General features: G+C 42.9%; 1 protein-coding gene across 6 annotated transcripts in view; it reads left to right on the top strand.

The window, feature by feature from the left end:
- EMID1 (EMI domain containing 1) overlaps positions 1-24002 on the top strand; it is a 170736-nt gene that overhangs the window by 78544 nt on the left and 68190 nt on the right. For 5 of the 6 annotated variants that reach the window (XM_056528735.1, XM_056528736.1, XM_056528733.1 and 2 more), the window contains exons 4-6: positions 17360-17449; positions 22269-22330; positions 22413-22527. In XM_056528735.1, the coding sequence (XP_056384710.1) occupies positions 17360-17449; positions 22269-22330; positions 22413-22527 (267 nt within the window). Of the gene's footprint in view, positions 1-6992; positions 7253-17359; positions 17450-22268; positions 22331-22412; positions 22528-24002 lie in introns of those variants that run through there. The other variant, XM_056528738.1, reaches the window with a different exon arrangement.

The raw sequence follows: 24002 nt of genomic DNA, 5'->3' as shown, positions 1-24002 counted from the left end.
CGCTGTCGCCGCGTCCCCGGGGTGTCCCCGTCGCTCCGGAACGTCTCTGCTGCCGGGTATCCTCGCTTTCCGTCACCGCCATCACGTCGCTACGCACGCCGCTCCTATTGGATGATGGGACAGCACGTGCGACGACATGATGACGATGAAGGAGAGCGCCGGCCATGCAGGGGATCCCAGCACGGAGCAGACACCGAGGAGGCAGGTAAGGTCCCTCCCGATGTCTTGTAAGCTTTTCGGGACGCCGCGATTTCACGGCAGCAATCCCGAACAGCCCGACTGAGCAGCCAGGTTAGTGTCACTTTCGCTTCAGACGCGGCGTTCAGCTTTGATCGGCATGTCTGAAGGGTTAATACAGGGCATCACCGCGATCGGTGATGTCCTGTATTAGCCGCGGGTCCCGGCCGTTGATGGCCGCAATAGGACAGGTTTTAATGTGTATTTGCCGTATAAGACGCACCAAAAAGTGCGTCTTATACGGCGAAAAATACGGTATACATAATTCTGGAATATTTTCTTCATGTCACATAGACCACATCTCCTTTCAAGCAAAGCCAGCTTCTTTTTCAGACAAGCTACACAATTGTCTAAAGCATGATAAGTGTAGCACAAATGTTCCTGGCACATACACCAATCTTGCCCATTTGGTCACCATAAAATGTATCCATGCAGCATAATTGTTATTGTAATGGTAACATATTGGCAGTGTATGGCATACAGATGCATGGCTCAGAGGTATCTGTTATACAGGTATACATGAGTATTTCCAGGCATGTTGAAAAAGTGCCTGTAACCCAATGTGAGTAGAGATTTACTGCTAACTCAAGGACTCTCTGTTATTTTTATGTCCATTTAGTTAATCTTACAAATAAAAATGTATTCTGTACAGGTCAGATAAAAGCCAGGTACTGCACCCTTGTGAAAAATTACATTTATTACATTTATCAATACTATAAAAAAATAAAAATCTGAGGTTTCTGCAGTTTTATACATCTTTTTCCACATAAATAGATCAGGAGCTCTGCATGCAAATCACAAATAGCTGCAATGTTACTTACTTTAATCTCATAGATAGGCCCTAGAAAAAAAAAAATAGACATTTTTTGTATTACATGTCCTGATCTTATTTTCAATCACTCACACAAAGACACACCATCTATCCAATCTATCCAAGTTTTATCCATACACTACAAACATCCAAAATGATTTCTATTGGTGATACGGTAAATATCTAAACAGTACCCCAGTTCTGTTCAGTCACGTGCCAGCATATACTAGAATATGGACTGTTTCAGTGTCTTAGGTCTTTTAGAGTCCTTGATGTAGCCCCACAGAAAGAAGTCACACGATGTTAGATCTGGCTATTTTGGAGGCCAGTGCAAAATTGGTTGTTTCCGACACGGCTGATCCAACTGCTGGCCTACTGGGAAAATTCCCAGTAGGCCGCTCCCCCGGTGGGCCAGCCAGCCGACGCGACAGTGTTAACAAGACTGGGCCTGAGTAGGAGCTCCACCTCAGGCTCTCATTTTTTTAAACGCTGGGCAGTTCATGTAGGATTTCCATTAGCTGTCGGGCAGAGGGCCCTTTCCCAGATGATGAGCGATGCGACTGCCGTCCTGATACCGCAGCCGCGTAAAGACTCTCCTAGAATAACAGGGCCGTCACTACGTTCTATGTCATTACGTGGCTGCTGTATCTGTACGACAGCTGCATCGCTTGTCATCTTGGGGAGTGGCCTCTGCCCGGCTGTTAAAGGTATCTCGGGCTCCTATGCAAAAGGCTCAGAGAAGCGAGCGGAGGCCATATTTGTACAGCAGCAGCAGCATCATCTGGAGGAGGGGCCTCTGCAGCTAATTTCTCATGCCAGGTAAGTGGAGTGGACTAACTGCCTGACAAGGGGGAATGAGGGGTCTTCCTGCTTATAGGAGGGGGTAATCTGGGGGGACTAACTGCTGGTTGGGGGGACTAATCTGTAGGGGACTAACTGCCTACTTGGGAAGGGGGGGCTAATTTTGGGGACTAAAAAAAGGAAGAGATCCTGGCACCATCTTATATTTTCAAATGCTCTTTAAATCTATGTTAATTTCAACATAGCTAATTCAGCTAATCGCCTTTTTCAATTGCATAATGCTACAGGTTAATGAAGAGTAGATATACACGTCACATCCTAGGTTCAATTAGGATAAAAGCTGATAATAAATCCTGATTGACATGTACAATGTCATAGTGACCGGGAGAAGCCTGGGAAAAAGAGACAACATGAACAAATACACGTGGGTCACATAGTAAACAGTGCAATGAATGATTGAGCAGAACATAAACAAAAACAAAAACTACATGGGACTGCCTACTGTGGGGGGGGGGGGGGTAATCTGAGTGGACTAACTACTTACATACCTGGCCACCTAACTACCTACCTACATACCTGGCTACCTATATACTTGGCTACCTACATACCTGGCTACCTAACTACCTACCTACACATCTGGCTACCTACCTAACTACCTACCTACATACCTGGCTACCTAACTACCAACCTACATACCTGACTACCTAGCTACCAAGCTACTCTCATGGCTACCTAGCTACCAATCTACTCTCATGGCTACCTAGCTACCTAGCTACTTGCCTACATATCTGGCTACCTAACTACCAACCTACATATCTGGCATTATTACAATTTACCTGGCTTCAAGCCTGTAAAGTTTTTGCTGCTGGCCTGGTTGGCAGGGAAGGCACAGCATCAAGTCCACAACATGATGGAATTGAAGCTTGACAAATCAATGCCAGTCTACCCTCTTAGGCTGTAGTGCTTAGAACCTATCTAGTGAAAGCCTGGTATTTGATTTACCAGGCTTCTGTCATGTACGTTGCAGCTGCGCCTTTTGACCTGTAGGGCTGGTATGCAGTTATTTCCAGGGCTGGTTTTTATCCCCAGTCTGGCCCCAGGAGCAGCCAGTGACAGTATCCTTGGCAAAAAAATTAAGGAACCATAGACTTTGCATCTGCTTATTGCACAGAACACATTTACTTTGGTTGAGTTCAATCAATAAAGGGTTTTCCTAAGCCCCAAATTCGAACATTGCGGTGAATGACCTTTCCACTGAGGTGAAGGTCGCCTCATCACTGAACACCAACCAGTCAATGCAATGGTCACAGTGTTTTGGTTTGTTGTCTGGTTTCAGCTTCTGAAGAAGATGTAATGTGGAATGTCTTACAATGCAGACGTTCTTGTAAGATATGCCATACCGTGGTTTGTGGCAACTGTAGTTCCATACTAGTCATCCTGTCCGACTTTCTAGGACTACGCTCTTAGTTCACACCACGTTTTTGCAATACTGTTTCGGCATACAGTTGGAAAAAAAAAATGTATGCAACCGTACAGAAAACCGTGCCCATAGACTTTCCATTCAAAACTGTATACACCATAATGTATACGGTTGTGTCCGTTTTTCAAACCATACGGTTTTTTACTTTTTTTTTTGCCAGACAGAAAACTGTGGTCTACCACGGTTTTTGGTCCGGGTGAAAAACTGTATTAAACTGTATACGTTTTTTTTTAACATTGGAGTCAATGGGAACCGTACAGAACCATATGTGCGTACGGTTCCATCCGGTTTTCACCATACGGTTTTTGACTTACACAGTTTTTTTTCTTCAATCGAACAAGTGAAACTTTATTTATAATGGAGTGAAAAGTTAAAAACGTATACAGTTTTTTCTTAAAAACTGATGCAACCGGACATCATTTTTCAAACCGTGTATGGTTTTCAACCATATACAGTGACCCCCCCGACATACGATCATTTCAACATACAATGGCCTCTCAGAGGCCATCGCATGTTGAAGGCAGCATCAACATACGATGCTTTTGTATGTCCGGGCCATGGCATAAACGGCTATTCGGCAGTGCAGACTGCTTCAGCCACCGCCGGATAGCCATTTACGGTGCCCCGTGTGGTCCGCTGACGATCACTTACCTGTCCTCAGTCCTCTTCGGGATCCTCTGCATCGTCGACGCTCTCCATCGTCATAATCACGACACTGTGCACGCCGTCCCGTCATCCAATAGGAGCGGCGTGCGTAACGACGTGATGGCGGCGATGGAGAGCGAGGATTCCGATGGAAGCAGACGCCTTGCCGGAGCGTCGGGGACGCGGCAACAGCGATGGAGGGTGACATCCAGGGCAGCGGTGACGAGCGGTGCTGGGAGTTGTAGTTTTGCAACATCTGGAGGTCCCCAGGTTAGAGACCACTGTCCTATACTTTACATTGCACAGATCCCTCAACATACGATGGTTTCAACAAACAATGGTCCATTTGGAATGGATTACCATTGTATGTTGAGGGACCACTGTACAGATAAAAATTGGTACACACGTTTTGATACAGTTTAGTCAGGTTTTGAGGAATCTGTTTTTTTTTATAAAAATCCTGATACGGAACCGTATTGCAAAAACGTGGTGTGAACCCATTACATGGCTCGAATCCTGTTCACTATCTCTTCTGAAGTCTTTGGCCAGCCCGAACTTTTCCCATGACATAAACACTCAGTTGTTTCGAATTGGTTTACCGAAGGCAAAATGCAGTTTCTATGTGAAACATATTTACTAAATTTATTCGGAAAGATCCGCAGTCACTGACCATTTACACCTGATGTTACTCTAACTACAGGCCTTTACTACAGGCTCCATCCCTTTCTGAATCAGCCTCTCTAATATGCAGCCATATTGATGCTAACGTTATCTGCCTCCATGTATTCAAAATCATTTTCTCCAAATCATATTTATAAGTCGGTTATAAAGGTAGAAGAGGGTTCATAGTCCATCATACTGAGCATTTTAGGGGCGTTGTTCCGTTTAGCAAAGCAGCTGTGTCTTTTCCTGCCTGTGACAGAAGGAAGATGTAAATCTACAGCAGATCTAAGATTATTTCAGTCTCTGTGACCTGTGCCCCTCTTGCTGGATCTCACAGGGTTTCTTAATATACAACACTAGCATCTCCTGAGGGGAATAGAATGAAGGGTGCAGGAAAGATGGCATGATAAATGACAAACAGGAACTTCCGCTGCTTGCTTATTTAAATAGAAATTGTTATTTCAAACTAAACCTATTAGAGCAGATGATCACAGATGAAAAGAAATGTGCGTTTTACAGTTCTTTCAAATGGACAAATACTTCATAGAGGTAGCATTTCTGCTCCCAAATTTAGTTTTAGTTTTACACATGCTGGTGTATTTCCCTTGGTCAAAGCACTATATTTAGGTGGCCAAGCAATGAAGTTGCTCATAGGAGCCTAGCCTCCCAACCCCGGAAAATAATAAAATAAATAACGAGGCACGACAAATTAATGGATTGAAAAGGCCACGGTCCTATTTATTTATTCTTAAATAATCCAATAATAAATAACTTTAACCCCTTAAGGACCGGGGGTTTTTCCGTTTTTGCATTTTCGTTTTTTGCTCCTTGCCTTTAAAAAATCATAACTCTTTCAAATTTACACCTAAAAATCCATATGATGGCTTATTTTTTGCGCCACCAATTCTACTTTGTAATGACGTCATTCATTTTGCCCAAAAATCTATGGTGAAGCGGGAAAAAAAATCATTGTGCGACAAAATTGAAAAAAACCCGCTGTTTTGTAACTTTTGGGGGCTTCCGTTTCTACGTAGTACATTTTTCGGTAAAAATGACACCTGTTATGTATTCTGTAGGTCCATACGATTAAAATGATACCCTACTTATATAGGTTTGATTTTGTCGGACTTCTGGAAAAAATCATAACTACATGCAGGAAAATTAAAATTGTCATCTTCTGACCCCTATAACTTTTTTATTTTTCCGTGTATGGGGCGGTATCTGAAGTTTTTAACGGTACCATTTTTGCATTGATAGGACTTATTGATCACTTTTTATTCATTTTTAAATGATATAAAAAGTGACCAAAAATGCACTATTTTGGACTTTGGAATTTTTTTGCGCGCACGCCATTGACCGTGCGGTTTTATTAATGATATATTTTTATAATTCGGACATTTCCGCACGCGGTGATACCACATATGTTTATTTTTATTTACACTGTGTTTTTTTTTTTATTGGAAAAGGGGGGTGATTCAAACTTTTAATAGGGGAGGACTTTTTTTTTGCAGTGTTATAGCTCCCATAGGGACCTATAACACTGCACACACTGATCTTTTACATTGATCACTGGTTTCTCATAAGAAACCAGTGATCGATGATTCTGCCGCATGACTGCTCATGCCTGGATCTCAGGCACTGAGCAGTCATTCGGCGATCGGACAGCGAGGAGGCAGGAAGGGGCCCTCCCGCTGTCCTGTCAGCTGTTCGGGATGCCGCGATTAGCCGCGGCTATCCCGAACAGCTCGACTGAGCTAGTCGGGAACTTTCACTTTCACTTTTAGCCGCGCGGCTCAGCTTTGAGCGCGCGGCTAAAGGGTTAATAGCGCGCGGCGCCGCGATCGGCGCTGCGCGCTATTAGAGGCGGGTCCCGGCTTCACTATGACGCCGGGCCCGCCGTGATATGACGCGGGGTTACTGTGTAACCCCGCGTTATATCAGGAGAGCAGGACCAAGGGCGTACCTGTACGCCCTTGGTCCTTAAGGGGTTAAATGCATAATATATAAATGCAAACCTTTATAAATAAATAAAATAGTATATAACTATCCAGCTCAAAATTACTGTCCGCCCAGCAAGGCAGGGTGACACCCATTTTATTTTATAGGACCGTGACAGAAATAGCATAAAATAAGGGAAGGGAGGGTGGGGATCCTCTTCTGTGCTTGACACGTAGCTTCTGTCACCCCTTCACCACAAGTAGGTATATTTATAAACATCAAAACTTCCCGCCGAAGGGTTACCAACCAATCACCAACTACCTTTATTCTGCCCAGATACCTGAAGTATCTTAGCAACAGGTGATGTCATCACCCTAAGCTCCACTTCATACAGCCCCTCTGCCAGGGAAAATGAGGGGAAATAACTACACATTAACCCTTAAGTGACAACATTAAATAAACCCTAACATACGTGGTGAGGAGGGGGCCCCCATGTGGTCCCTGCGTCTAAGACTCCAGGCCCTATATCAGGATCTATTGTTTTTGCTCAGATTATTATTTTTATTCCACCACAAATTTCAAATGCTTATATCTGTTGCACTGTAACTCCAAAACTTATGAGACTTTGCACAGTGTTAGTCCCATGAGCTGTGCATATAAAGGTCATAGGTCACATGGTAAGGCCGCCATCTTGTTTTTCATGGCAATTTTGAACAATATTCAAAAATCTTTTTTTTAAATTGGCAGCCATTTTGATTTAGGTGACAATATTCAGTGCTATATGCAAAGACATGTCTTTCTGAAACCATTAATGATACAGATGTACAAATAGCTATGTATGGTTACACTGTGACCTACACTCATACATGTTTGTTTGACGTTATTCAACCATATGGTTCGGCGGCCATTTTGAATTATGTAAATATCAACAATTATTCCTATTATTTCTATGGGGCTTTATGTCATATGCCTGTAATTGCTTCAATGCTACTTCAAAACTCATGAAATTTTACCCCAAGGTAGAGCCCAGTACTAAGCATAATCTGTTGTAACATAAAGGTCATAGGTCACAAGGTAAGGCAGCCATATTGGTTTGTGCGGCACATTTTTGAAACCCCTGCATTTCTGCAATCGCTAAAAGATACAGATTTAAAAATTGTTATATTTGGTTACCGTATATACTCGAGTATAAGCCAACCCGAATATAAGCCGAGGCCCCTAATTTAACCCCAAAATCACAGGAAAAGTTATTGACTCGAGTATAAGCCTAGGGTGGGAAATACATCATCCCCCCTGTCATCATCCAGACCCTCGTCATTAACACCCTCATCATCATCACCCTGTCATCATCCCCTCTTCATCATCACCGCCTGTCATCATCCCCCCTTCATCATCACCGCCTGTCATCATCCCACACCCCCCCTTCATCATCCCCTTGTCATCATCCCCCCCCCTTCATCATCCCCTTGTTATCATCCCACACTCCCCCTTCATCATCCCCTTGTCATCATCCCACACCCCCCCCCTTCATCATCCCCTTGTCATCATCCCACACCCCCCCTTCATCATCCCCTTGTCATCATCCCACCCCCCCCTTCATCATCCCCTTGTCATCATCCCCTCCCCCCTTCATCATCCCCTTGTCATCATCCCACACCCCCCCTTCATCATCCCCCTGTCATCATCCCACACCCCCCCTTCATCATCCCCTTGTCATAATCCCCCCCCCTTCATCATCCCTTTGTCATCATCACCACATGTCATCAGCCCCCCCCCCTTCATCATCACCGCTTGTCAATGTCTGATACAGTGGTCCTCAACCTGCGGACCTCCAGATGTTTCAAAACTACAACTCCCAGCAAGCCCGGGCAGCCATCGGCTGTCCGGGCTTGCTGGGTGTTGTAGTTTTGAAACCTCTGGAGGTCCGCAGGTTGAAGACCACTGCGGCCTTCGACATCATCCAGCCCCCCCCCTCTCACCCCCTTTAGTTTTGTACTCGCCTCCGCTCGGCGGGACGTTAGGGCGCGCTGATCCGGTGCTGCAGGACTGTCCGGTGGGGAGGTCGTCCGGTGGGATAGTGGTTCCGGGCTGTCCATCTTCACCGGGGGGCCTCTTCTCCGTGCTTGGGGCCCGGAATAGAGGCGTTGCCTTGACAACGACGCAGAGGGACGTTGGTAATGAACGTCCCTCTGCGTCGTCGTCAAGGCAACGTGACTATTCCGGGGCCGGGCCCGAAGCGCAGAGAAGAGGCCCCCCCAATGAAGATCGCAGCCCGGAACCACAATCACACCAGACGACCTCCCCACCGGACAGTCCTGCAGCACCGGACCAGCGCACCCTAACGTCCCGCCGAGCGGAGGTGAGTACAAAACTAAAGGGGGTGAGAGGGAGGGGGCTGGATGATGTCGAAGGCTGCAGTGGGCTTCAACCTGCGGACCTCCAGAGGTTTCAAAACGACAACTCCCAGCAAGCCCAAACAGCTGCTGACAGAAAACTTATGAAACTTGGCACAATGGAGTGCTATTATGTTCTTAATCTTTTTTTACTTAAAGGGGTACTCCGGTGGAAAACTGGTGCCAGAAAGTTAAGCAGATTTGTAAATTACTTCTATTAAAAAATCTTAATCCTTCCAGTACTTATTAGAGGCTGTATACTACAGAGGAAATGCTTTTCTTTTTGGATTTCTCTTCTGTCCTGACCACAGTGCTCTCTGCTGACCTCTTTTGTCCATTTTAAGAACTGTCCAGAGCAGGAGAAAATCCCCAAAGCAAACATGTGCTGCTCTGGACAGTTCCTAAAATGGACAGCAGAGGTCAGCAGAGAGCACTGTGGTCGTGACAGAAGAGAAATACAAAAAGAAAAGAATTTCCTCTGTAGTATACAGCCCCTAAAAAGTACTGGAAGGATTAAGATTTTTTTTTTCTTTTATAGAAGTAATTTACAAATCTGTTTAATTTTCTGGTACCAGTTGATTTAAAAAAAAAAAAAAAAAAAAGTTTTCCATGGGAGTTCCCCTTTAAAGATCTTAGGTCACCCGACAAGGCAGCCATCTTGGTTTAAATTGTTCAAAATTAAAACATCTGCTTTTTTTTGCAACTGCTAAAGCTACTGATGTATAAAATATTGTTTATGGTTAGACATTAATGTCTAACTAGTATGTTTATTACTAGTCTATTGATCACATGGTGTGTCTGCCATATTGGATTGCACAAAATTCTACAAACATCTTCTCTGAAACCATATGTTGGAATAACTTATAATTTGGCAGACATGTCCATGGTAACCTTTTGTACCAAGGCTGTTACAACTGGGTCATTTGCATATTCAATATGGCCACCGATCGCCAATAACATTTATATAACATTAATAATAATATGCAACTTTTTTAAATGTGTATAATATGTACACTGGTAATCTAAAAGTTATTTTTCTTTGCACTATGGTAGAGTGTTCACTTTCTGTATTACAATTGATCACAATATTTTGCAGCCATATTGGATAGTGCAATATTCTGCATACATAATTTTCTCTAAAATTACTTGTCAGAACAGTGTGAAAATTAGCACACGTTTGTGATCCTTTTCTGTACCATAATTGATCACCAGATTTGGCGGCCATATTGAATTTCCCAATATTCTATTCTCTAAAATAACTGGTCAGAATAGTGCGATAATTAGCGCACATGTTCATGATTACTTTCTGTACCACAGTTGATCACCAGATTTGGCGGCCATATTGGATTTCGCAATATTCTACATACATAGGTTTCTCTAAAATTGCTGGTCAGAACAATGTGAAAATTAGCACACATGTTCATGATCACTTTGTGTACCACAAATGATGACCTAGTTTGGCGGCCACATATGATTGTGCAATATTTTGCATACATAGTTTTCTCCAAAAATGCTGCTCATTATAATGTAAACATTAGCACACGTTCTTGAGCACTTTTTTGACCACGAATGATGACCTGGTTTTGCAGCCATATTGGATTGCACAATATTTTGCATATATAGTTTTCTCTGAATTTGTTGGTCTGAACAATCTAAAAATTACCACACATATTCGAGATCATGTTCTTTATCACAAATAATCACATTTGTTAGCCTTATTGGATTGCTCAATATTCTGCATGTTATTTTCTCCGCAAATGCAATATTTTGCAAACATAGTTTTTTCTAAAATTGCTGGTCAGAACAATGTGATAATCAGCACACATACAGTCAGGGCTGTAAATGTTGGCACCCCTGAAATTTTTCAAGAAAATGAAGTATTTCTCACAGAAAAGGATTGCAGTAACACATGTTTTGCTATACACATGTTTATTCCCTTTGTGTGTATTGGAACTAAACCAAAAAAGAGGAAAAAAAGCTAATTGGACATAATGTCACACCAAACTCCAAAAATGGCCTGGACAAAATTATTGGCACCCTTAACTTAAGAGTGCCAATAATTTTGTCCAGCCCATTTTTGAAGATTGGTGTGATATTATGTCCAATTTGCTTTTTTCCCCTCCCTTTTTGGTTTAGTTCCAATAGACACAAAGGGAATAAACACGTGTATAGCAAAACATGTGTTACTGCAATCCTTTTCTGTGAGAAATACAAAATTTTCTAGAAAAATTTCAGGGGTGCCAACATTTACGGCCATGACCGTATTTACGATCAATTTTTGTACCACAATATTTGGCAGCCATGTTGAATTGTGCAATATTCTACTAACATAGTTTTCACTAAAATGACTGGTCAGAACAATGTGAAAATTAGCACACTTCTCCACAACCATCTTCTTCACCATAGTGGGTTAAGCAATCATAAACCATAACCCAGCTTTGCTGCTTGGATACATCCTCTCCCTCAATTTAACTTGGACAAGCAGGGCTCTGTACACTGAGGACAAGCAGGGCTTTGTGAACTGAGGACAAACAGGGCTCTGTACACTGAGGACAAGCAGGGCTCTGTACACAGAGGACAAGCAGGGCTCTGTAAACTGAGGAAAAGCAGGGCTCTGTACACCAGGACTTTGTGCACTGAGGACAAGCAGGACTCTGTGCACTGAGGACAAGCAGGACTCTGTGCACTGAGGAAAAGCAGGGCTCTGTGCACTGAGGACAAGCAGGGCTCTGTGCACTGAGGACAAGCAGGACTCTGTACACTGAGGACAAGCAGGGCTCTGTACACTGAGGACAAGCAGGGCTCTGTACACTGAGAACTAGCAGGGTTCTGTGCACTGAGGACAGCAGGGCTCTGTGCACTGAGGACAAGCAGGGCTCTGTACACTGAGGACAAGCAGAGCTCTGTGCAGTGAGGACAAGAAGGGCTCTGTACACTGAGGACAAGTGGGGCTCTGTGCAGTGAGGACAAGCAGGGCTCTGTACACTGAGGACAAGCAGGGCTCTGCACTGAGGACAGCAGGCTGATTAACAAGCCAGGAGCCTGTACAGAGCCCTGCTTGCCCCGCCCTTTGGTCTCCTCAAAGAGACACACAGGCAATAGCTGCAGTGAGAGCATTTTTTCACCCAAAAATATGCACATAATGGTATTATCTACATTACATAAAAAGTTTTTGCAATGACAGGTACACTTTAAAATAATCTCTGAAAATTAGCTCAGCCTTGTTCTGCGCCCGCAGGACAACAGGTCTATGGGGGGGATGAGGGAGCTCCACCTACCAGCTCTGGGAGAACTTAAATTTCTTAAATTTAGAGACGAAGCCTGCAGACTGGAAGTTATATAATGGGCAGAAATAATTTTGTAATTTTAATAATAATTTAAATAATTTATGAACACACACATGGCAGCTTATCCCGAAAAGTCATCTGAAACGACAGGCATCCTTTAACACATCACTGGACTGTACTGAAATGTTTATTCTCTACATAAGTCCTGCATAAAAAACAAGAGTGCCCCCATTCTCTCACCAACAGTGCAGTTTACATTCTTGCCATCAATTGTGCCAGAAGAGTGCCCCTATTAATTATATCAGCTACGTACCTCACTTTCATAGTATCAGCAGAGTGTCGCCATATGAAATATGAGGTGGTGCTGTCAGCAAATACTCCTCCTAATAATACCATTTTTCTATTCCAACATTTCTGTAGCTATAAACTCCTCTGAAGAGAGTTCACAACAATTAAAAACCTTGAAGACATTTAATTTGCCATCAGTCAACATGGCTGAAGTCTATAATGATTTGGCAGAAGATAATTTAGACGTTAATGAATTCACCTTCACTAAACCTACATTTACATATTAGGCTGCGTAAACAGCAATTCCTTTAGATATATTTATGATTGCATTCGACAAGCTTCACTTACTGGGAGCAGGTAGATCTGCTGTCCTGTGCTATTGCCATATACATCCATATACCTACAGATTCAGAAAGATTTCCATCTATATTCACGGTAACCCATTCCAGTACATATTTATTTGAATCGTGTTATACAGCAGGCTTTACAGGCAGGAGAGATAGGAAATTCTAATGGGAAACACCAATGCAGAAAATGGAAAACATGTGACTAAGATAAACCATTCGAGTTGGCTGTAGAGTCCTGTCTTTTCACATGAATCTAGCATGAAGGGAGGGGGGGGGGGGCATATATGCCTATGGAACACCAATAAGTCTCCTGCAAAGGATTATGCCATATAGTAGAAGATTACTTAGGATTTTGTGTGTTTCACAGGGATTATATTAAGATTTGTACCTGTCTCCCAGTAACACTAAGGGTTAGCAAACAACATATGCAGGATTGCACTTGGTATGCACTAACAAGGGTTCTTCCAATTCACGTAAGGTTTGGCCTTAATGAGTGTCAACATAAGGGGTTATATATTTATACAAGATAGAAAAATAGGTAGATGAACAGATATTATATAAGATAGATAGATACATAGATATACAGGAGTACACAGGAGAGCAGCACTAAAAAAAAATGTATATAGTGTTACTAAATTTATTTTACATCATATGGTTGGCCAGGTGCATGTACATTACTTACCTACGGTAAAGAGAGCACCAGGATATGCAAACGGGAAAAAGTCAAACTAGCAGAAGTTCTTCTGGTGATCAGCAAAAAAAGCGCTCCTATTGTTTCTACCCTTTCTAGAGCCTTTTTCAGGCAACACAGACCTTGATAAAGAGTCCAAGAATCCATAAAAGTAAAAGCACTTCAAAGGTAGTCGAATTACAATAAAGTAAGCAGCAACATTTTAGCCCATTCCAGAGCCTTTTTAATCTTGAAGAGTGCTTTATTTTTCCTGATCACCACAAGGACTTCTGCTAGTTTGACTTTTTCCCCTTAGTGTATCCCAGTGTTATCTCTTCTTCAGGTAAGTAATGTACATGCTCTTGGCCGACCATATGATTGTAACACTCATTGTTCAGTGGACAGGAACCCTTGGGGTAGTGGATCCGCTGGACCTGTGTGGCAGATGACGCGGGTCGTGCCAGGGAGTGGAGTTTAAGGTGCCGCTGGTTTTCACCAGAGCCTGCTGCAAAGCGGGATGGTCTTGCTGTGGCTGGAACGATACCCCTGGCACGACTCGACCACACAGGCGGCTGAGGTGAAGCAAGGCACAGAGGGGATGAGACAGGACATACTCAGGATAGCAGGAGGTCAGGGCAGATTGCACAGGTGCATAGTCAGGAACGTAGCAGGAGGTTAGTAGGCAGACAGCACAGGAGCAAGGTCAGGAACATAGCAGGAGGTCAGTAACACGCCAAGGCAAGACACAGTAACGCTTTCACAAAGGCATAAGGCAACAAAGATCCAGCAGGGAAGTGTGGGTGGTGCAGGAACTTGTAACTGAGGACACAGGTGATTTCACTAATTAAGGTGTACTGGCCCTTTAAATGAAAGAGCTCCAGCGCACGCACGCCCTAAGAGGCAGGGGCACGCGCGCCGGCACTGCGAGAACGGAAGGAGCAGGGAGGTGAGTGACGAACTGAGATTCGCATGCGGGCGCGTCCCGTGATGCGAATCCCAATCCCGCCGACAGCAGGGACATGTCAAGAGAGCGCTCATGGCCAGCGTGTCTTGCCGGAGCGCTAATGTTACAATGATGTAAAATAAAATGAGATTTAGCAGCCCAGGCCATTTTTCAAGAGCTCCATGATCAGGTTCTGATACTCAAAGGCCCCTGGTAGACATACTCAGCATTGGACATGAGTCATCATGGGCAATCTGAGCTGTTTGTGGCTCCACAGCTCCATAAACAGCAATCTACAATATCCTGTGAGTTCTCCTGTCATAGCCACTTTGAGCAATGTGTGTAAATTGTAGCTCTTCTGTGGGATTGGTCCAAATGGCTAGTCTATACTCGCAATGCACATCATTGAGCTTTGTCAGAGTTGCCTATTTTTCCTTCTCCCAACACATCTCTTTCAAGAAGTGACTACTCACTTGCTTCCTAATATATCCCACCCCTTTGACAGGAGCCATAATAACAAGATAAAATACAACTAAAGATGAGGAAACATATAAGAGAATGTTTATGAACGAACATTCTATCTTACATACCTAGGTGTCAATATCTCTATTCCCTATGTTTCTCTCTACCATTTTCATAGCGGAGGTCTCTGCTATGATGTCTAAGTTGTCCTCTTTACCATTAGTGCCATTAAAATGTCCATTCTTTCAAAGTTTTTGTATCTTTCTGAAACTCTTCCTGTTGTGCTTTCTGGCTTCACTCTTATACAGTCTATTTTTCATAAATTTGCCTGGCAGAATGGTTGCCATAGGATTCTGTGCACGGTTTTCACCTCGCCTGTTTTACGGCGGTTCTTGCACTTCCTGATATTTCTAAGTACTACCATGCTGTCCACTTGGTCAACTCCCCTATTGTACCTCCTTACTTTCTTATAAAATGTGGACATTGATTGGGAAGCTCAGGGTTGCACCAATGCACCCCGACGCACCCAGAGCAACCCTCTACCCTCTGCTTCCCATGGCCTTCACTGGGGCAATTTGGCATCCCTGTAATGCTCACTATTCCCTTGCCCCTTCTACCTCTCTATTATCTTCCTTCCTTTTCACTCTTGACCTTTCCGATGGTATGACCTCCTCTATGTCCGGTTCCTGGTTCTATAAAGGACTTTTCTGTCTCCAGGATTTGGTTCCTCCATTTTCTTCTCTACATGACAAGTTTAGTTTTTCTAACTGCCTTTTTTATTTCTACGTATGGATCCGTGACCTCTTTCTGACCAGCTTTCATTCCCTGCTCTGTCCCAAGCTTTCCCCCTTTGAGTCTCTAAAATGGCATGTCGACCAAGGGCCTTATCTCCTCTATTTACCAATTACTTTTTCCGACACTCTCTGACTCCTTTCCTAAATTTAGGTTCATGGTTCAGTGGGAATGTGATCTTGGGGAGCCCCTACCTATATCGACCTGGCAGGTCATCTGGAGGCCATTTTCTGCTGTTTTTCAAAAGGTCATCCATCACTGCAGCACTCCACAATCTGCCTTTCATGGCAGAATGGCATAAAAAATCTGAAAGGATCCGTATACTTACTGTATGTCAATGCAGTATTTTAGTGTTTCCTTTTCAATACATTAAAGATTTCTAAGATTCTGTTTTCACTATCATTATGGGTTATTGAGTGCAGAATGATGGGGAAGACTCAATTTTTTTTATATTAGCACAAGTTTGTAAGATAACAAAAAGTGAAATAGTGAAAAGATCTGAAAACTTTCCACATGCATTGTATGGCGCTTACACTCAATGTGGGAGATTTATCAAAACCTGTGCAAAGGAAAAGTTGCCCAGTTGCCCATAGCAACCAATCAGCTCGCTTCTTTCATTTTTAACAAGGCCTCTGCAAAAGGAAAGAAGCAATCAGATTGGTTGCTATGGGCAACTGGGCAACTTTTCCTCTGCACAGGTTTTGATAAATCTCCCCCAATATGTGCATAGTATTACAGCATATACATATTCACATGACATACATAATCAACAAATGCAATAAAATGTCCAATAACATTGCTATTAACGGGGCATACGTCTTTTAAATAGAGTACATAGGGAAAAATGACATTTACTCCATGACATCTAGGCCCTTTTGTCGTCTATGGCAATCCCCTGGCCCCATAATGGGAGGCATAGTTTGATCTTTGCTATGGGGTCCCATCACTTATGAATACCACTGACTCTTTCTGACGAACATTAAGCTTCAGAGTTCTCTAGAGTTTACAAAGTTCTATGTTCTTGCTGTGGAGCACTTAATAGAATTTAACACAGAAAACTTATCAGTGCAAACATTTTTACTTTTTAGGGATTGTAATACAATGTAGTTTTTGATGGGCACAAAGAGGCCTTTATTTTTTTTCAGTGATGATTGGCTGACCACTTGTGATCTTTGCCCTGGGCTTGCTAATATCTGCTTACATACTATCTACTTCAATACATTCTTGCATGAATTATAACCACAGGCATGTAAAACCGTTACTAGAAAATAATATGATGCTGCCCCCACACTGTGTGAACAAAGCATTGAATCTCATTTTGCATGTGAGATATTGTTTATGTCTGTGCTTACTACTTACTATAGGGAAATTAATGCTCAAACTGTGTTAAGTGTCAATTTGACTTATAAATATGGCATTGAGGGTGTCTAAGAGGCGCACAGCAAGTAATAACCATTATGAGACCTCTTAGGAGAGGGGGATAAACTTGTGTGTATAGAACATGCTATTATTTGATATACAGCAAAATATATCATCTCTACTAATTATAGGAGGAAGTGCACTCAACTGCTATACATAAAATATAGTATTTCTATTTTATAGGCCCTACATCCTTGGCTGAGTTACAGGATGCTCCACGTGCCAGTACTGCTGTTCGAAAATTACCTATTCGGGAAGGGGCTAGCTTTTCAGGTAACCCATTATTGATTATATTATTTCATTTGTGATAGCTATCAGAGAACATGAAGTCATAGGAGGTCAATTGCAAGGGGGTAATTCTACCATCTCTTTTCCAAGAAATGGTGATCAAGTGGGGCAAAGGGTAAGAAGAGCAAGGTGTAATGACTGGGAGGGAGATGAAGCTCAAATCTGTCCTTATACCCCTGTACCTTCCTACTTGAACCACTTGCCCTGATAGGCTGACCCCAACCATGGAGATTGTTTCTCCCTAAGCTAGGGGGGAAGCAAGGTCCAGCTAGCCAGGTCTGTACCTGGAGGTCAAGTGAAGAAGCAGAGGTCAACTCCTGGGAAAAAAGTGTGGGAACCCAAGATTTCTATTCGAGGGCTGGTCTTGCAGGACTTTTGCTAAGAGGAACGGTGTTCCTGCTGTGGAAAAAGTGCAGGAACTCAATTCCCACGGGTTCCTACAGGACTTGGGCTCTGGGTAGAGACCAAACCAGAAGGCTTCAGGCTGTCAGGGTACGGGTTCAGATGCCTGGTGGCCACATATCAGCAGAATCATGAAAGGGTACCTGCGTTTTTATAAAACATTTGACATGTCCAATGGTCATGTCAAAAGTTTTTATTGGTTGGGGTCTGGAGTGTTCAGGTTCCGAATAAGTGGGGAGAGAATCAGGCAGCCATGTGCTCCCCTTCCGGCTTTGTGTCTATGAGACCTGGACAGCCCCATAAACTTACCAATCAGGTCACATGACACAGAGAGAGAATGTGCAAAAAGTGTCAAAAGTGTCAAATGAAAGGTACACTTTAAGCAGTGGGTATTCAAAATACAGATCCAGGGTCCAATAATGAAGAAGTCACAAAACATGAAAGTCATCAGACATTAGGTGGTCAGGAACAATCCGAGGTCCGAAAGCCAGGAGGATAACGTTAGCGTCCGAATACAAAGGCTATACAGTAAACCAGGAAACTAATCAGAGAGTCAGATACACAGCAAAGAGTACAAGTAAGGGGCTAGTGATGCCCAGGAACAATCACAGGCACCTGTAAAAACAGAGCAACACACAAAGTGTCGCAGATTGGGGGGGGGGGGGGGGGGGTAGCTGCAGACATTGCCAGAGGTCCTTCCAACTACAGTACACAAGATGCCCTGAACATTTCATTGCATAAACCAGCATCTGTAGGGAGTAATATTTAGACTAAACCAGCATCTGTAGGGAGTATATTTTCTATACTGAGTCCTCTGACTCCTATCCCACTGCCTGTCTAGAATGGCCATTAGTCGTTGCATTTAAATGAAAAAGAACAGAACAAAAACGAAATGTAATAGGAAATAAAGCAGAGATATTAGGTCTGGTAGGAAGAGAACCAACCTCAGGATTGTCACAGGCAGGATTTTATTACTATGGTGCACACAGCTCATTGTACGCATGACATGGTATGACATTGTGCCCATGGTCTCGTATTTTCCAATGCTTATTGTGGGGCACAAGAGTCTGTCCTGCTTTTAACCTTCCTGTTTTCCAGACTGTTCCTTAGGTCAGATGGGGTTAAATGCAGAGTTCACAAACTCCGCCAAGCCAGCTGGGACAAAGTGGGCAGCTGGGAGAGAATCAGCGGCTTAAGGGAAACCTACTTAACCCATTCAGAGTTGCATACAACATGGCGCTTATTAGTTTAACTCTCCTACCTCAATGCAGCCTGTTGTCCATGGCTAGCCAAAGTGAATAAAGGCCATATCTATTAGCAGAATATGTTGGTGCTACATTAGCAAAAGAAATAATAAGTATAATAATAGGTGGTTCCTTTGGTTCCTGTCTGAGAGCCTTTATGACATCACAATGTATAATAGGTCCTGGATTTGGCTCTTACCCATAACCTTCGAGGGGCTGGTGTGGGGAGGGCCAGTGCTGCACAGTGCAATCCACTTGTTGCCAAAGCAACCACCGAAATGTGGCCTGGAAATGAGATGATTATAGAAAGGCAAAATAGAGTGAAAGATATAGAAGACTGGCACATTAGTAATGGGAAGAGTCCCATAAAGGACACGATCATTTAGTGATTGTGTTAAAAAAAAGAGTCTCTATAAGGTGTATATTGTACAAAATGAAAAGCAGTGCAGACGTAAATAACAGCAAAGGAGTGATAAATGAACTGAGGAAAACAAGATTAGTAAAACTGAACAGACTAGAAACCAAGGACAGAAAAGGAGAATAGGTCAGGGATGAGAAATGACTGCAGACAGAATGGATGGCAAGGTAGGCTCAGAGTAGTGATTTCATGAGAGAGAAGGGAGGGCGATGAGAAAGGAGCGAAGGGAACGAGGACGAGATGGATTGAATTAAAAACATCTGTTATAATATGATGGAGCGGCCGACACACACCGCTCTGTGATTATGTGCGGAATGAGCAAGCAACAACATTTACTCCACACACACTGAAATATAGGGGCCTTGCATTATATTCATGGCTGTGTTCACATCACGTCGGGAATAAAGTTATTGAAAAAAGAAACAAAAAGGATGAAAACATATATACAATGCATACCTATTGCTACATGTAACCATTAACTTCTGTTCATAGAAATATGGTAGTGGAACATACATGTTTTTTTAAATTCCAGATAGGGTAGCATGCAATTGAGATGTTGAAGGAACCTGTCATGCTGCTTGAACCACCAGTCATTGAGGAGGACCCTGGTGGTTCCTTCCTGTCCCCCACCAGTCTTAAATTAAAGATCTCTACCTGTTTGGGTTTAAGGAGACATCTATCAATCAAAGCCAGCGGGGCAGGCGGGAACTGTCCTGATGATTTGTGGTTCAGGCAGCATGAAAGTCATGACAGGTTCCCTTTAACCTGTCAAACATTTGCAAGAATGAATCTTCTGTGTCAATATTTTCTTGCTAGTGGCAATGCTCCATCAGTAATAGATCTGTATAAATATAGTAAACATTTTCTACGGCATTTATATGATATGTCACGTTTTCTTAATATTTCATTATTCCCATTCCCAGCCCACACCAATGGCTCTGCCGCTTATGTAAGGTCTAATCTGGAGGCTAAGGCTGCATAACTGCATACTGTCTTTTGCATTTGTAGAGCTGCCAAAGTTGTTAGTTTTTATTTTTGTACTTCATACATAAAGATCTACCCAATAGAGAGCAGATTGTCTGTATGTCATCCTTGCTGTGCGGCTGCTGTGAGATCACTGACTTCCATGTAGACAAGGGAAGCAGCACCTGCAGCGGAAAACTGCTCTCAGAACACAGCGAGAGTCACAATCTAGCATGTTGTTCACCACATAATAAGACTCTGAACAGAAATTGCTTTAATATTTTAATGAGCGTGGTGAATTATTTAACACTGGAATGTTTTGTGTCTGTACCAGTCTGATTGTATGGGGATGGTACATGCTTTGTGAAAAAAAAGTAAAAAAGAAACATCCTAAAAGTATAGCACATGCTGTCATATTGGAATGATTAAAATTCACATATAAAAGTCTTTGTGCAAACATAATGATCCAATTTTAACAATTGCAGTACCAAGTTTTCCTCAATTTGGTTTGGGTTTCAAGGTTCCTAAAACAGCAACACACCTGCCTTTAAAGAGATACTCTGCCAGAAAACATCTTATCCCCTATGTAAAGGATGTCTGATCATTGGGGTCCCGCCACTGGGGACCCCCGCAATCTCCAAGCCGGCAGCAGTGGCGTCCGGAACTAGTGTTGAGCGGCATAAGCCATATTCGAATTTGCGATATTTCGCAAATATATGGATGAATATTCGTCATATATTCGCAAAATTCGCATATTCGTAATATTCGCATTTTTTTGCTTATCCGAAAATTTGCATATGAGAAAAGTTATGAGTATACCAGTGTAACTTGAAAGAAGCAGCAGAAGGGAGGGATCAATATTAGCGAATATTCGCATATGTGAATATTCGCATATGCGAATATACGCCCGGCGGTCTCACACAGTAGTGTTAGAGGCTTCTTTAGACCACACAATCTGGAAGCAGAGAGGGGTGGTCACTGTGATGTGCACTGTGAAAAAAAAAAGCGAATATTCGTAATTTCAAATATATAGTGCTATATTCGTGAATATTTGCGAATTCGCGAATATGCGATATTCGAGAATAAAATTCGAATTGCGAATATTCGCGAGCAACACTATCCGGAACACAGAAGCTTGGAGCTTCCATGTTTGTGACGTCACACCATGCCCCCTCCATTCATGTCTATGAGAAGGGGCTGTAGATGCCAGTCATTCGGCATGGAGCAGACTGGGGTGCCACAACAGAGATCACAGGGGTCCCCAGTGGTGGGACACCCACAGTTAGACATCTTATCACTGATCCTTTGGATAGGGGATAAGATATTTTCCAGCAGAGTACCCCTTTAAGTAGCATGTAGTATTCTAACTAGGCTCCATTCACTTCAATAGAAATTAATGCAATACCACACACAACCTGAAGACAAGAGTGATGCTGTTTCTCGAAGAAAGCAGCTATGTATATATAACCCTGGATAGCCATTTTAGGTTGGGCATACATGGGACAAGTAACAGCAAAATCCACTGATACTAAATAGGATTGGCTGATGACCTACCAACATCCACAAGCCGGCTGTACACTTGTCCTTATATCCCTTGTAGCTAAAAGGTGCAAACAATTCTGCAGGATAAAAAAATGTAAGTAGTTAGATACAGATAGTTCTGTAATTTTTCATCTGTACTTTGTATAGTAACCTTGCTACAATATCAGATTTACATTACAACAGGTTCATAATGTTATTTTTGAGCCCTCTATCTCACTATTTCCTCTTTAACCAGGATGTTTGAACTGCAGTCAGATTCCAGAGCTCAGTGAACGCCTCAGCTCCCTGGAAGCAAAGGTAATTTCATCAGTTGGAGTTGACCCTGTTTTTGATACCATAATGTTCCCTATTCGTTATCTCTAAATATTTACTTTGTTAGGTTGCAACCATCTTAGCATCCAATACCGCAGAAGGCTATGGGTCACCTCCAGAATCATCTGGGCTGTTGGGAAGCCTGCCAGCACGTGGTAGTCCTGGGGAGGTGGGCATAAAGGGTAGGACTTGCATGATACTGTTTTTCTCTTTATCTTCTTCATTGATTTACCATGATGTTTATCTTGTACTTTTAATTTTCACCCGAAGTCAACAATAAAGCTGCCATTTTTGCTGCATTGCAATGGGTGGAAATGAGGCAACATAATTTTACATTTCCCCAAAGCAATGAAAATATTTATGCATTATAGGCATTATTTGGGATCCATCAGTAATTGTCATTCAGCATTAGTCCATATAAGACAAAGATATTGGGGGAGATTTATCAAAACCTGTACAGAGGAAAAGTTGACCCGTTGCCCATGGCAAACAATCGGATTGCTTCTTTAATTTTTGAAAGGTTTTTTTTTTTTAAAGCAATGTGAGTGGTTGCTATGGGCAACTGGGCAACTTCTCCTCTGCACAAGATTAATATAATAGCAAAATAAAAAGGGTAAGGCCCCGTTCACACTACGGAATTCTCGCGGCTGAATTCAGCGAGCGGAGATTCCGCCAGGCGGCCACCGCCAAAAGTACTTCGGCGCTAGGGCCGCGGGGCACTGAGCCGTCACCATTGACGGCTATGCAGTGCTCGTGGAATCCGCGCAAAGAATGAACATGTTCTTTCCGCCGCTGAAATTCCGCAGTGTGAATGGGTCTCGCGGAGACCCATTCACACTAATGTTAAAGTTCACACCGCTGAATTGTGCCAGCGGAATTCCGCCCGGAAATTCCGCTGCAATTCCGTTGTGTGAACGGGGCCTAAGGGGGCAATCTGCCAATGATCTCTGGCTCCTGAACCTTTAGCGGATGAGCAGATCAGTTAGTGAGCTAAGCACTGTTCTTTCCATAGCAGTATAAATTTTCTGCTGTTGTAAAGTACCAACTAATAAGCTACATTTAGCAATGGTAGTTAAAACCTATTAGTTAACCCAATGCCTCTACATGCATTACAACAACAAAAGCCTGCATACTTACTTCACCTGTTTCCCCAGCGCTGCACTTGTCATATCTTCTAGTTGCTGCTCCTCTTCCTTTTTTGTCCAATGACATCCCTCTCTCAGCCAATTATAGAGCAGATTGGGGAAGCAGAACGTTATTGGAGGATGGGAAAACAACACAGGAGCAGTGAATGGATGATAAGACATCAGGAGTACCAGTTGAGTGGGTCAGGTAAGTATGTGGGCTTTTGTTGTTTTAAGGTATAGAAAGCATTAGGTTAACTATTAAGTTTTCCTGCATAAAAAATCCCTCATAGTCAATGATGAGAAAAGTTTTGAAATTGGATGTTTTGTCGGTGTCATGTGTTAGGGACCAAACACATTTTTTTACATACAGTATTCTGCTTTGCAAGGTAGAGAGAAAAAAAATCAAAACCAAATTTATACTCACCTTCCTCTCATATATACAATATTTCTGCCATTTTCATGGAATCCAGTCCCACAGGACAGACTTTGCTGTTTCTGGGCTCGGCACAAGGAATTGCCCACTCAACCAA

Source organism: Hyla sarda, chromosome 1, assembly GCF_029499605.1.
Source record: "Hyla sarda isolate aHylSar1 chromosome 1, aHylSar1.hap1, whole genome shotgun sequence".
Classification (NCBI taxonomy): Eukaryota; Metazoa; Chordata; class Amphibia; order Anura; family Hylidae; genus Hyla; species Hyla sarda.
This window is presented reverse-complemented; position numbering and strand designations above follow the sequence as displayed.